The sequence below is a fragment of the Pholis gunnellus genome, assembly GCF_910591455.1.
Source record: "Pholis gunnellus genome assembly, chromosome: 19".
Taxonomy (NCBI): domain Eukaryota; kingdom Metazoa; phylum Chordata; class Actinopteri; order Perciformes; family Pholidae; genus Pholis; species Pholis gunnellus.
In genome coordinates, this window is record NC_136546.1 from 13,620,341 (window position 1) to 13,634,866 (window position 14,526).

Below are 14,526 nucleotides of genomic sequence, written 5' to 3' on the forward strand. Positions count from 1 at the left end.
CCCAAAAGTTAATGGGGAAAAAGAGAAAGCCCTACAGGAAATAAATCCAGCATCTCATAACTTAAAAAACTTGACATGCAAATTTACATTTATTTTCACACTGTAATCAAATCCAAAATTGAAATTGTATCCAACATGCAGTGGAACAAAATAATGACCCACGAAGGCAGGCATGACATTTTGAAAACATTTTATTGTATTTGAGGTAAGCGAGAAAAACACTAAGAAAAAGTGTACCACATAACATCGCAGTCCTTTTTTTTGTAGAATACTTTGCGAAAACCACAAACCACAATTTTCGGCGAGGAAGACAGTTTGAGAGACAAGCAACAAAACAAATATATACACGTCAAACCTTGTACAGTATCTTTGAACCCAACAGTCTACAAAACGTTTGTGTATGTCTGCAAAAAACCCTTCTAAACTTGCAGTACTAAACCTGAACTAACTAAAGGTTTAATTAAGAATGTAGTAGTAAGCTCCTTTTCAAATTCAACATAACCACGTGAGACAGAATTCTACAAACATTTTCTGATGTTCATTTCTAAACTGAAAACCGCTTGCTTCAATCACAATATTGAACTGTGATTTGTCTCTTTTATGAGCAACTGAAGTAGGTATTTAAGTACCTAATGTGTTACTAAGGAAGACTGCCAGTTAATAAACCTGATGAAAAAGCAATAAAGTGTCTTGAGACTTCCGTTGCCCGTTGTAAAGCATGGTAGAGCATCACTCCATCACCAAATATTTTCTGTTGCAGCAAATGAAGCCCGGGCGTTTGGAGGCAACAGTGGTTTTAGTTTTGACTGAAGAGGGTCTGCACAAAGCCTCTCTCACCACAGGGACGTCTGGTAGTTAAACTTGATCTTCAGGAGATACTTCATGTTTACCTGGGCCACATCATACACAATGTACCTGGAGGAGCAGCAGCTTAGGAAAACAAAGACTACAGAGGACTGACTCAGTGAAATAAGAGGACATTTCAGACAATTTACTGACATGAGGGAAACAGAAATAGATGATCCAATTTATGCCAGAACACCTAATTGTAATTGGTATAAAACACTGTTGGTTCCTCAGAGGGTTCTACATCATGATCGGGAGGTTAGAAAACAACCCTTCTCACATTAAAGATAAGACATGCTGACTACAGCTTTTAAACCAGCCATCCAAGATCAATCTTATTTTGAAATTAGATCAGAAACATTAGTCCAAATTCAGGCTAAATTTCGTGTTATGTGAACTTGGCAATCGTGTAAAATCGAAGGCACAGCAGTGACAGCTAAACCTGTACACATTATATATAAATTATAAATTTAACTTGAGTCAGTTTATTTAATGTCAAGAACAATATGTACTGCCTAAGTCTTTGACTCCGCACACACAACAAACTACGAAATACATAATTATATGGCAAAGCAGGAAAGGTACGGGGTAATTTTGAAAAAAGATTGTAAAAGTCATAACCCAGGTGGTCAGTGTTAAAGGATACTCGTTGTACAGGAGACTCGTGTCATCAATGTTCGTGTTGGCTCCTTTTCCCAGAGGCACCTGCACGCCATCCAAAGTGACAGATGCAGTTGGATCAGGAGCAGATCTGCCCAAACCTGCAAGAACAAAAAAAAGTTCATGAATAAAAGTCTTTTCAAACTTTGATGTATTATCAACAAGAGGCTCTCGAGTTGCCAAATGTCCTACCACGATAATGACAATGTTCAACAAAACAAGTTATGCAAATCAGCTAAATAACACTTAATTAAAAAGGCACAGCGTGTAGGAATTAGGGGGATATATTAGCAGAAATAGAATATTATATTTCTGTTAGCTTTGTGTATCTGCTCATATCTGCTCATCTGTGTATCTGCTCATATCTAGAGGAGCAGGTCTTTTTCACGGAGTCCGTCGTGTTGCACCGCCATGTTTCTGCAGTAGCCCAGAGCAGACAAACCAAAACCTGGCTCTAGAGAGGGCCAATAACACTTTTACTTTACCTGAAGGCCACCGTAGCTCTCCAACACGCTTTTGAAACTGCGGTAATGTAAGCTGTAGAGTGCAAAACCGTGGTACCGTCAGCTGCCATCTATCTTCCGTTATTCCTAAACTTGTGTTATTATGGTTAAGGATGGCCACTGAGTGAAATGATCGGCGTTAGCACGGTTTGGCACTCGGCGGCTTACGTTACCGCAGTCTTGAAAAGGGAGGATTGAGCAGAGGAATCTGCAATCTGGAAACCTCACCGCTAGATGCCACCAAATTATACACACTGTACCTTTAAGCAAATAACGTCTATCCCAAACAGCCCATAGACAATCAAAACGAAATGTGCAGTGACTCAAGTTTTCTGACCTTTGACACTGTGCTTGCCCTTAGGTAGTTTTGAAATGTGGGACGCCTTCTTCAATTCATGCCTGCATTAAAAAAAAAAAACACACATTCATTTATATTATCATCACACATAAAGCACATGAAAAGGTTGATATTCAGGCTTTCTTTTTTCAAAGAACTCAGACTGTCACTTACATGTTGCCGAGGGCCACCTCGGCCAGCAGTAGGAGGCCTACGGGGTCCGACTGGGAGGTGTGACAGTAGTTCGCACTCTTGGACACCATGTCGGCGAAGTACACACCTTTACCGAACATGTAACCAGTCTAGAGAAAACGAAGCAAAACGGCAATGTAACACAGGACTGAAAAGGAGAAAAATATACTTAAAAACATGACGGAATATAAGAAAGGTATTTCTGAAAGTGAATGTGTTACATTGTGGCTGAAGCACAAATGCAGGAGCAGTTTTTGGTTCCCCTCAAACTTGAACTGAGCCTAACCACAAAGACAAACTCACCACTGGGGCCTCTGGAGGGGCAATGCGAAGACCCTGAGACATGATGCCGGCGTAGTTGGTGCAACGAGAACCGTGCCACAGCAGCTGGCGATTGTGTAGCTCCTCGAAGGGGCGGAACCGCTGGCGCTCTCCCTCTCGAACTATTTTGAAGATCTACAGGATGGGGAAAAAATGTAAATCAGGAAACGCAGAGAGATGGTAATTTATGCTGGACAACAAAAGTACATACAGTAGATATAAACAGTAATGCACATACTGTAGAATAATTTACATTAAGTTTGTGGTTGACTCAGTAATTAAAAACAAAGACTTGTACGAGCTAAGAATTCACAACATAATATTCAAATGAAGCGGTTGTCAAACAGTTGACTTACCTCTTGCACTTCAAGTGTGTAAGTGTTGTGTGTGGCCGCGTGGGTGTTCTTAACATATTGCCTAATGATCTCAGCCTCATCTGTAGTTTTGTCAACAACCTGTGAAACAACAAATATATAGCATACTGTAATCTTTCCATACATAACCTCTTCATACAATGAACATGCTGAACGTTGTTCTTAAGAGAGAAAATACAACCGTCCATAAGTACGAAAGAGTAAAACGTTGAACTACACTCCTCACCTCAATCTTGGTTTTGAGCTTCTCATAGTTGATGTCGATGGGGTCGCTCTCATTGTCCTGAGCCCCTCCTCTCAGCAGGCTGTAAGCCACTTCAATGTCCAACAGGTTGTCCAACATCTGAACTTTGGCCTGAACAGTGACGTATGCGGATGTTGTGAGATGCATTTATACTCCGCCCATTTAAAAAGCGGGACAGAGCTGCACAGTAGGATTCAGTATTTGTGCCCTTACTTGAATGTAGTCCAGGCTGCTGAGCAGTGGAGGTTTCTTCATGCCGAAGTCGTGAGGGATCAGAGTGTAGAAGCGATTGGAGAGATCCAGGATCTGGGCCTCGGACTGAGTATCTGACACAGCCTAATGATAAAACAAAGCGACCCAATTAGTAATAACAAGATTGCATGGTCAGGGGAGAAAATGTGCTTCACAAGTGTCGAGCTGAATAAAAGGGAAACACGAAAAGGAACTGAATGTTTTAAAAGTGGATGGCAAAGCGCCACACAAGGAATCCCGATAGAGAGGTAAACAGTGAGAAACAGTGCTGACCTGGTGTACTTCAGTGAGGAGAGAATAGGCGCTCTGGATCTGCCTCTTACTCAGCTTTCCGAGGGGCATCTTCTGGAGGTCAATCTGAAGACGGGACAAGAGCGATGAGACATACGTAGGTGGGACACAAAAGATGAATGTACACACTGGTGTTGCATTAACAAAATTTGGTTAAAAATAAATCAAATGAGGCTCTATTGAGATGGACATGTGGATTTTTCTTTTACAGTGTAATACATACATAAATAAAAGGAAAACTACATTGTTCTATTATCTCACACGTACATGACCACAAACAAAACAAAATACGAGTCTTACCTCGAACTCCACCATGGCCTTCTTCATGCTCTCGACGTCAAAGATCAGCTTGATCAGCTCCTGGACGGGCTTGGCCAGCTTGGACTTGGTGCCGGCGGTGGCCGTCAGCCTCTTCACTGCTTCTTCGTCCTGTCAAGAAACAAGAACACCGCAGAGCCAATTCAGATACAGAACAAAACCAAACCGTCACATATGTCCTTTCTGGTTGTGAGTGTGTGTTGACGTATGTACCTGTCCGTAGTCGATCTCCAGAGGGTAGAACTTATTGGGGTATTTGGTGAAGTTGGAGCAGCTCCACTCGTTGCCCGTCTTCTCTTTGTAGACACCCAGGAAGTTGTCCAGTGCAGAGTTTTTGTCGTGAAACTTGTCCAGCTTGTTGCCTCCAATGGTGGTGCCCACTCTGCCCCATGACCTGAACACCCAGTATCTGGACATACAGGGAAGAAGGGCAATGTCAGAGATACTCTAGGAGGAACGATTATTCTGATACAATTATGGGAAAAATAATGGAAAAAATGAAAACGTTCTACTGCACTGCAGCAAGCAAGCCAAGTCAACCGATAGAGTGAAATTTGCAGGATGACTAGTGGAATATGAAGCTTTTAATAACCTCTGCACAACAAAAAAAAAGAAGAAAGTGAAATGATTTTCTTCAGTCACACCGACCGTTTCTGTACATCATCCTCCAGCAGCTGCAGCTTATAGTAGGAGTTGGTTCCTCTGACGATGTCCACGAGGCCCAGCGTAGCGCTGTACATCTTCCCGCTCTGCTCCAACACATGAGCGCTGTTCTCCAAACCTAGGGAATCAAAATCACCAGTCCATGTCAGAAGACAACAAAAAGGGACAGAGATACGTCTTCAATGCAGGGTGCTCGTGACTACCTGAATCGGGATCCACAGCAGCTCCTCCTTTGACCGTGAGTTTCATCTTCTTGGATTTGTTCCCACCTGGAATAATGTAGATGAGTTACTCATAAATATACACCAAAGAGTCCAATACTATAACACAAGTCTAGATGAATCACCCCTCTAAAACAGCTGAATAAGTATCTTTTACCTTCCTCCTCCTTCACCCTGCCTGTGCTCTTGGCAGCCAGCGCTCCAGACTTGGAGGCTGCAGACGCAGCTTGTGCCTCGACCTTGACCTCTGCACCCCAGGGTGAGATGGCGTGCAGGGAGACCAGTTCCTGGAGGGCTTTACCCGACGACTTGATGTCTGTGAGGAAATCCTCGGAGACCACCCGCACGCCGGCGTCCCTGGCTTCCTCCATTTTCTTACTCATCTTCTCCACCTCCTCTGTGAAAACATTGAGGAGGAAGAAGCAGGTGGGATACAGACGGCAAGTCAGAAACACTGGAAATATTACATCGATGGCGCTCACTGGACCACATGTTGGTAACTCTGCAATTTCTGACGGGTAGCTCACTTTTGGTGCTGAGGCAGAGGGACGCCTTATTGGCTGTGTTGGTAATCTTCCCGCCCATCTCCTCCACAGCAGTCTTTAGATCGTCCTTGTTCTTGGACAGCTTGCCCACAGACAACAGTTTCATACCAGTAAGAGGTTTGTCTACGGGATAGACACACAGATATTACAGATATAGCTAAATATTTCAATATGTGCAGGATACGGACGCACGCGCTCCTTCAGGTGCAGTCACTGACCTGCGGGGGCTGCCTCAGGCAGTCGCTCAGTCGGGGCACTGGATGCACTCGCCAAGGGTTCTGCTTTGGCTTTGTGGAGAGTTTGGGCCGGAGCCTCCTTCGGGTAAACTCGGTCCTGTCGCTTGAACTTGAACTTTTTCAGGAAGGGAACTTCGTGGAATTCCTAAAATGATAAAGAATATTCCAAATAGTAAATGTAAGTAATTGGTAGAGATGTAGCTCAATCACCAGGACCAATTCAAACCTATATTTCCAACCATCTTTCAGCTGCTCAAGGCTACAGGCGGTGATTCAGCATGGAAACATCGACCCTATAAAGAACCAAAAGGAGCCCTGAGAGGAGGCGACCTACCTTGGGGGTGACCCAGTCTCTGCGTATGGGTGTTGTGGTTTTGAACACACACTTTGTCCAGGCTGAGATGTCCCCTGTACAGTAATAAGCGTCGACCTTGAACACCACCTGGCCCTTGCACTCCTTACAGGCCTCAAGAGCACCGAAAGCCATGCCGTCAGCCAGGCAGTCCACCACCTGTAAACAACACACACGTGCTGATCACGGAACAGTAACTCCAGCTGCATCAAGTATGACAGTTAGTCGTGTATACGTTACATACAACAACAACTGTCTGGATTCCTGTAAATGTCATTTCATTTTGAATACAGTGGCGGTTGAATAAGACGAGGCTCTCTTACGTTCGACTCTCCAGAGGGAACCTCTTGGCCATTTGCAATCAGAAGCTCCTTCATATCATTGGTTGAACAGAACTTCTTCAGCTTGTCCTTGATTCCCCAAATTAGCTGACTTTGGTTCTGCAGATGCAAGACAGAAATAAATATATATATCAATACCACACACACACACAAACAGAGCAGCATATTAAAAACATGGTCGCCAATCAGAATGTGATGTTTTCTGCAACATAGGAACTAAAAGAAGAAGAGAAAGTACCTTTAACAGCTCGTCCAGCTGCTTCTTCTCCTCCTCTTCCTCTTTCTTTTGTTTCTTTGATGCTCCATCCACCTCATCACCTTTACGCTTCCTGTGAGAGCAAACACAAGGTCCAAAAAGTTTTCTTCCAAACTTTTGTTGTTTTCTTTTTTTAATAATTCAGCATGAACAAAAAAAAAGAAAGAAGAGAAGATGAATAAAACATCCAAATTAACTTCCTAAATGAGGCCAAAGGGGATACTGGAACAAACAAGCACAAGTCTGACACCTTCATTCATTAGGGGAAATTAATTAGGGCCCCATCACTAAATAGACACACACACACACACACACACACACACACACAAGCAGGTACATGTCTCCATGATCCCAGGCGTCAATGCTGATATCATCCACTCTGCCCTGACAAGAAACATTCATTAGCCTCCCTATGAGACCAGACACACACACACACACACGTTAATGACCATCCAGTAGCAGCCGGTCTCGGTCTGATACCTTTGTAGTGCAAAAAAACAAGACAAACGTCCCTTATCAGACATCTACTGATGCCAAGAGGGAAGAAGGGACTTCTATAAAGAAGCATCTTTCCGATGTGTTCAAACAGCATTAGATGTTCAATGTGAGGACAAGTGTGAGCATTATCAGGATGGCTGGAGTCAGAATAACGATGACGTACTCTTAAGTTTACTGAATAATAACACTTGTTTTAAAAAGCGCTATCCTGCAGTAGACTGGTGAGTTTGCTTTCTTGTATTTCATCGCCCGACTGAGCAGTTGAGCTTGACTTCTAACTTGAATCTTACTTCTTTCTTTAGGGACAACCATGAAGAACACCACTGCGCTGCTGAACCTCTACACTCTCCACCAAACTGTAAGCTCATCCCGTCCGTCCTCTCCTTTCCTGCAGCCTTTACAGACCTCCTCCAACACCTCCTCCTCCTCACTTCCTTCACCTCCGCCCGCTGACCTGGCGATCTCCCCGAACGTGGCGTACATGGCGGCTGAGCTCGTCATCGCGTTGCTCTCCACAATCGGCAATCTGATCGTCTGTGCCGCCGTGGGCCTCGACCGCAAGCTACGCACCGTCACCAACTACTTCCTGGTCTCGCTTGCGGTCGCCGACGTGGCCGTGGGCACGATTGCCATTCCCTGCGCCATCCTAACCGGCGTTGGTTTGCCACGTCACAACCTCTACCTGTGTCTGCTTATGCTGAGTGTTCTGATAATGTTCACCCAGAGCTCCATCTTCAGCTTGCTGGCGGTGGCGGTGGAGCGCTACGTAGCTATATTCATGCCCTTCCGCTACAAGGCGGTGATGACGCCTCGTAACGCCGCGTTGGTGATCCTGACCACGTGGCTGCTGGCCTTTCTCATCGGGCTCGTGCCTCTGATGGGCTGGCACAAGACGCCCCCCGATTCAGGCTACTGTTTCTTTGTCTCGGTGGTGGACATGACCTACATGGTCTACTTCAACTTCTTTGCGTGTGTGCTGGCACCCTTGGTGATCATGTTCCTCATCTACGCCCAAATCTTCGTCACAGTCAAGCGGCAGGTGAAGCGCATCGCAGCGGAGCACGGCGGCAGAGGGGCGGGACAGACGAGGGCTGCGGCCAGCATGCGCCAAGAGATGAAGACGGCCACTTCCCTTTTCCTGGTTCTTTTCCTCTTCACCGTCTGCTGGATCCCCCTCCACATAATCAACTGCTTCCTGCTTCTCTGCCCACGCTGCCCCGTGCCGCTGGAGCTGCTCCTCGCTGCCATCATCCTGTCACATGCCAACTCGGCCGTCAACCCTTTCCTGTATGCGTACACGATGACGACGTTCAGAGATGCCTTCAAGGCCATTTTCACGTGCTGCAGGGCGGCGGGAGCCAGAGCGGCTTTAAATGCAGTCGGCGGCGATGACGGAGAGCGGGCGGCGGCGCGACGCTGAACACTGTCACATCGTAAGTACCCAACCCGCACAAAACAATATCATCCCTTCTTTTTGGACTCACCCTTCGGTTTTGACAACAGGGAGTTTCTTCTTAAGCTCCTCCTTGTCTTCTGCCCGTAGTGCGTTGAAACCCTTCAGCTGGGCGGCGGTGTATTCGGGCTTGAAGACCAGCTCCTCCCTGCGGCTCACAAAACACGCCGTGTGGTACCAGCGGTCGATCAGACCCAGCTGGGGCTTCTCTGCGTCCACCGTTTTCTTGGATACACGGATCTGATCCTAAAGGAGAGAATCGTAGACTCTGTAACCCTAATGGAACAATCCCCCCCTTGATCAAACTTACATGATATCTAATACATATGTCACATTGAATAACATAACAGTTTTCCTAAAAGTAGCGGCTAACCTTTTCTATTTTCTGATCACAGCCTTTGCATGTGCTGCGGTTCGACTTGGCATATTCAACCGCAAAGTCATTCAGTGTCTTCTGTCCTTTAGCTCCGCCCTTCTGGTCCCCTTTTCCTGCAAGAAGGAAGAGCAATCAAGTAAAAACATATTACTTTACCATTTTAAAAATATTGTTATCGTCTATATTGGGGTGGCTGGGACTCAGATGGGTAGAGCGGGTCGTGTTTTAACCAGGGTTGGCGGTTCAACCCCCCTTACTCCTTCTGTCAAAAGGGTCTTTGAGCCAGGCACTGAACCCAAAGAAGCCCACGGCTCCTAAAATGCTTAGGCTGCGTTAAATGCCGAGGTCAAATGTCATGTATGCACCTGTATGTTTATGACGAAGGTAATAAAGTTCGGCTTATTTTATGCAAATATGTGCAAGATTTCTGAGGATAAATATATTTATCATCAACAGAATATTCATTTTAACACATCACAGGCAGTAATTGTTCAGACATTGTATAATATATGTCAAACCTGATCTAAAAGCACATCGTCCTTCCTTCTATGCATGAATGTAATAACCTTTGTTTGCCACTCAACCTTAATAGAAAAGATGAAGTCAACTAAGGAGCCAGAGATGACATTAAATCATCTACATGAAGCCACACTGGGACTACAGTTCAATGGGATACTTCAACAATCCATTAAGACCTACGTTAAATGCTGAAAGTCGAGTACTGACCTCCTGCCGCTCCGCCACTCTCAATGGCCTTTTGGACCTTCTCCTGGTCCTCCCAGCGGAGGTCAGAATACCCAGAAATATCAGCCGTCGACTGAGCCGCCGCACGCAGCCAGAAGCAGGAGAAGTGGTGCCAGTGGGGGACTTTCCCGTCAAACATGGGCGACTGCCGGACAAAAAACAAACACAATACGTTAAAGGTCAACCAGTGATGAGCATGTGGGACATTCCTTTTGTGGCAGTTTTGTGGGGAGGATACCAAACTCTTTGATTGCAATGCAAAAATATATGTTATAAATGATGTAGCCTTTCGCCATCCAGCAATGCTAGCTTTTGGCCTCTTGTGTGTCCAGGTGGGTTGGGCACTTATTTGGGGAAGAGGGACACAATAAACAACTACAACCTGGGAGAATGGAAATATTCCCAAAAGATACTGTGGGTGGCCAATGTCAGTTTTGATTATTTTATTTTATTTCAAATAAAATGGTTTATTTAAATGACCACTCATTAAAACATAATAGGCAATACAGTGATGAATTGGGGATCTGGAGCTGCTCCACAGGCAATGGATGAAAAGCTTTCTTAAGCTTTCTTAGCCTCTTAAGTTAATTAATTCTCTGTGGGGACTTTGCAATGTATTAATAATGCTGTTGTTATAATTTGGCCTCTGAGGCAGATAACCACACAGACATTGTGCAGCTTGTCGTCTTGAAGAATAACCTCGAGCCACGTAAAACATACAACACTCCCCTTTCATGAAGAGCAGGATGCGTGCTTGCAAGACTGAAAGAGTCCGACATTAAGACAGGCTTAGCGGCTCTTTGTGAGCAACACTCCGCAGACAATGACAGACATTTAAAATGCTAACGAGGGCCTAACCGAAACGCAACTGAAACCACACTATGAACTGCGTGCGTTCACGCTCTCGTCCAGTCATACATGTTCTCTATATTCGCAGAATAAACCAGCTAATTCACAGGAGCTAGCATTCCGGCAGTGAGCGAGCTAACAGAGCATGTGTCTCCGGATGAGTGCAGACGCCGTTACCTGCACCATGATGGCCATTCTCAGCGAGTCTTTCGCTATGTTCTCCTTGCACTTCTTGCACGATGCACGGCCGCTTTTGGCATATTCCGCTTTGTACAGCTTGTCCTCTTGAGACTCCGCCATACTTCGTTGATATTATTGCAAAAAAATAAAAATAAACTGAGTGTGAGGCTTAACTTTCTCCTGATAACAAGGGGCCACAATCAAAGCACAGAGAAGGGAAGCCCGCGTGCCTGCACGGCATCATAGAGGTGAGGCACGAGCTCTCACTCTGTCTCTGTTTACTGGCACCAAAACGGGCAGTAATGCTTCAGGGTCCCATCCAGATGTGGATTGGTACCCTGCACACAAGCTGAAGCAGACTTGAGTCACAAACATGTGGACTCGGCTTGATTTAAGACTTGAGATTCCCACTTCTTGACGACATGAGACCTGAAACCTTGAAAAGCCACAAAACAATAATGAATACCTAAATTACACAGCAACAGGCAGTTATAAATGATTCTGTCTGTATATATAATATTTTTTGTTATATTTTAGTAATTGTGGATTTTACCCTAACCCTAACCCGTAGTTAATATTCTTTGCTCTTTATTACTTATTTACTTAATTATAATACTTATTTTGATCTTCTTTTTTTACTATGTCTCCTGTTTGCACTATACTATAGGCTGCTGTAATCCTGTACATTTCACCGCAGCGGGACTAATAAAGGATTATTTTATCTTATCTCATTTTATAAAGATCAGTTTATTTAATATCTATGCATTGAAAGGTCTTTGTTATGTAAAGAGCAGCAACAGTAACGCAACTCTGAAATCATTTTTATGGTCATTCAGTCAGAGACCTTAAAGACTTTTGCTGATTTCAATTTTGCTGATTAACATTTGTGATTTAACCTGGACTGGACCTCAAAAACTTTACTTGTTCTAATCTCGTCATAACTAGTATGAGACTTTAACTTGCCCTAAAAGACTTAAAACTAGCTAAACTACTGATCTATTAAAATATCAATGTTGTTGTGTAACCATGGTGGTTTATGAAGGCTGACACTGATATTTTTTTAGAATAAAGATCTTTTAATTGTATTGTTTTCAGACAATAAATAGAACACACAATATAGTAAATGGATTTCATATTTATTTCCATACATGTTGGTAGTGAAACACTGGATAAAAGGGTCAAATATATCTCAAAGGTGGCTTCGTGTCAGGTCCATCAGACGCCAGATGTGCAGTAGTTTGGGTTGATTCTTCTGTATATGCCTCAGGAAAAAAATCTAGTGTAAGAACACAGAGAACCCCTAGAACCCCCTTTTTCCAACTACCGAGTGATCCATCTCTCTCAATATACGATTAAGGGAGTCGACCGCAGAATACGCGCGCGAGTTGCAGCCAGAAGTAATCGAGTCCAGAGAATGGGGGAGTTCGTTCGTGTCCATCATCGATAACGTGTGAAATATTTTAGAATGAAGAGCGGAAGCTCTGCTCAAGAGCTGGGATTTGCCGCCGTGCAAAGCATTTGTCAGGACATCAAAGGGTTCGTTATTGCCTGACGTGAAGCTGTTCAAGTTTCAATTACAGAAGGAAGGAAGCAAAATAAATTCATATTATAACATATTAATATATACCCTCGCACATAGTTTGAATTAATCCAGACTCACAATTCAGGGGGACAGTTATAGATATTATGTTTTATTATCTTATACATGTGAAAATCACAGAGTAGTAGTAGTATAGGAAATAACATATAGTATAAATGCAATGTAATAATAACGAGTATAACGTGCAACATGCTTTACGGTATATAATGATAACAATAATAGTTATTATAATAGTGATGATGATATTATTATTATAATAGTTATTATTATCGCACCCTATGGTATCTTACACATCCCATACTATACTGTAATGCACCGTATCAGACTGTTATGTTGATGTGTTATACTGTCTCACAACATTTATACTAGATATAAAACTATACTACAGTTTACTATCAGATTTATGTTTACATATATACTTGCTGACTCGCTGCTATTAACCACGCCATTGTCACTTCACCACAAAACCTGGTCTTAAACTGGTTTAGTTTAGTTTCTATTTTTACTTCTATTCTTATTCTAGTTGTACCTCTTACTATTTTCTTTACTTCCCTATTTATTAGTGCTGATTTCTGTCTTTATGCTGCTGCAACGCCTGAATTTCCTCTCTGGGGATAAATAAAGGCTTATTTTATTTCATCTTAATCCAGTGGTGGAGGAAGTAAAAGTAGGCATTCCCACTGTAGGCAGAATGTTATATCATTTAATATTGTAGTATCGAGTTGCTATTAATACATTTATGTGCAAGCAGTAATTTTATCTTGCAGCTGGTCAAACTTAAGTGGAGCTAATTTAAACTCTTGTATACTGTTGAGCAGTTTGACTGATAAACTAATAGTTTAATGTAGATCATATTTTATAAGACTGTCATATTTAAAATCTTAACCTGCAAGGTAACTAACTTCTTGTAGATGTCAGATTAATGTAGTTAAGTAGAAATACAAAGCAGCATAAAATGGAAACATGGAAATTGGACACAGGGTTTATTACTTCTTCCTAAGCATCACATATACTTTAATATAAGCAAATTACAACATATATGTTTTAATCTTTGCAACTGCCACGGGCATTACTTGTGTTTTTTGTATTTAAATGAGTGTCAACAGCAGTTTTATGTCCACTAGACACTATTGGAGCTTCATTTGTTATATTATATATATATATTATATGATATATTATCCCCCGCAGAGAACCCTGTCATGATCAGTCTTTTATATTTCAACATTAAATAAAAATAAATCAGTTGTATGCATTGTAGTTTCTCCTTATTTTAATTCTTATTGGCTTATAAGGCACGATGCAGGAAGCGTCGACGAACCACATTTCTTCCATTTGCTTCTTTAAATAAAAATTCTTTGTAGTACTTCTGTGATATTTTCCTCAACTGTCATTATTCGCGTTTAACTCTCATTTCTCCGACTGTCCCGAAACTGTTTCTTCAACCTTCAGACCGCTCATTTAGAGGAGCTGTGCAAAGAAGCAGGTTTAGAAGTGTAGAATCTGTTCTTATCTTAACACACTTATTAATCTCACAATGTCCCCATTGTGCTGTTGCACATTACATTTCCAGAATGCCAAACTTTTAGAAACCACAGCTTTATTTTAAATTCCCAGCCAAGTCTGTGTTAGGTAAATATTTTGATCATGGATAAATCTAAATATTAATGAATACTTCCTGAGTTTCTCTGTTTTTTAAAAAGGTGTTCATAAACCAACTTACTTGAAGAATTCCCCAGGAAGTCCCATAGATGAGCTTTTCATCCATCACTTACGACATTAAATATACATAGTGGAGTGACATGGGAGGTGGTTTTGGCATTAAAGTTGGTTCAACAGATGCACACTCACCTCTTTGTGGAGATTCACTGGCACGT

At 42.8% G+C, this 14,526-nt stretch overlaps 2 protein-coding genes across 2 annotated transcripts; one reads left to right on the forward strand and one right to left on the reverse strand.

The window, feature by feature from the left end:
• Nucleotides 1-211: 211 nt before the first annotated feature.
• parp1 (poly (ADP-ribose) polymerase 1) lies at nt 212-11,266 on the reverse strand. The gene is made up of 23 exons (XM_079179985.1): nt 11,050-11,266; nt 10,006-10,168; nt 9,277-9,392; nt 8,935-9,149; nt 6,935-7,025; nt 6,679-6,795; nt 6,338-6,514; nt 5,986-6,148; nt 5,750-5,890; nt 5,380-5,619; nt 5,205-5,270; nt 4,987-5,119; nt 4,552-4,747; nt 4,321-4,449; nt 4,003-4,086; nt 3,691-3,813; nt 3,460-3,588; nt 3,216-3,314; nt 2,842-2,994; nt 2,521-2,648; nt 2,347-2,408; nt 1,493-1,607; nt 212-915 (listed from the first exon to the last, which is right to left on the reverse strand). The coding sequence occupies exons 1-23, from the start codon at nt 11,170-11,172 to the stop codon at nt 834-836; spliced, it is 3,045 nt and encodes a 1,014-aa protein (XP_079036111.1). The 5' UTR covers nt 11,173-11,266; the 3' UTR covers nt 212-833.
• Nucleotides 7,761-8,870, forward strand: adorb1a (adenosine receptor B1a; the record flags this gene model as incomplete). Its single annotated transcript, XM_079180249.1, has 1 exon — nt 7,761-8,870. One exon carries the CDS (start codon nt 7,761-7,763, stop codon nt 8,868-8,870), a length of 1,110 nt encoding a protein of 369 aa, XP_079036375.1.
• Nucleotides 11,267-14,526: the final 3,260 nt, after the last annotated feature.

Excerpts from the sequence above, each read along its gene's own strand:
- parp1 (XM_079179985.1), bottom strand. The coding sequence starts at position 11,172 with ATGGCGGAGTCTCAAGAGGACAAGCTGTACAAAGCGGAATATGCCAAA. Across the intron at positions 5,271-5,379 it reads CAGGGTGAAGGAGGAGGAAG|GTGGGAACAAATCCAAGAAG; the intron begins GTAAAAGATACT and ends ACATTATTCCAG. Across the intron at positions 2,995-3,215 it reads ACACACTTGAAGTGCAAGAG|ATCTTCAAAATAGTTCGAGA; the intron begins GTAAGTCAACTG and ends CCCATCCTGTAG.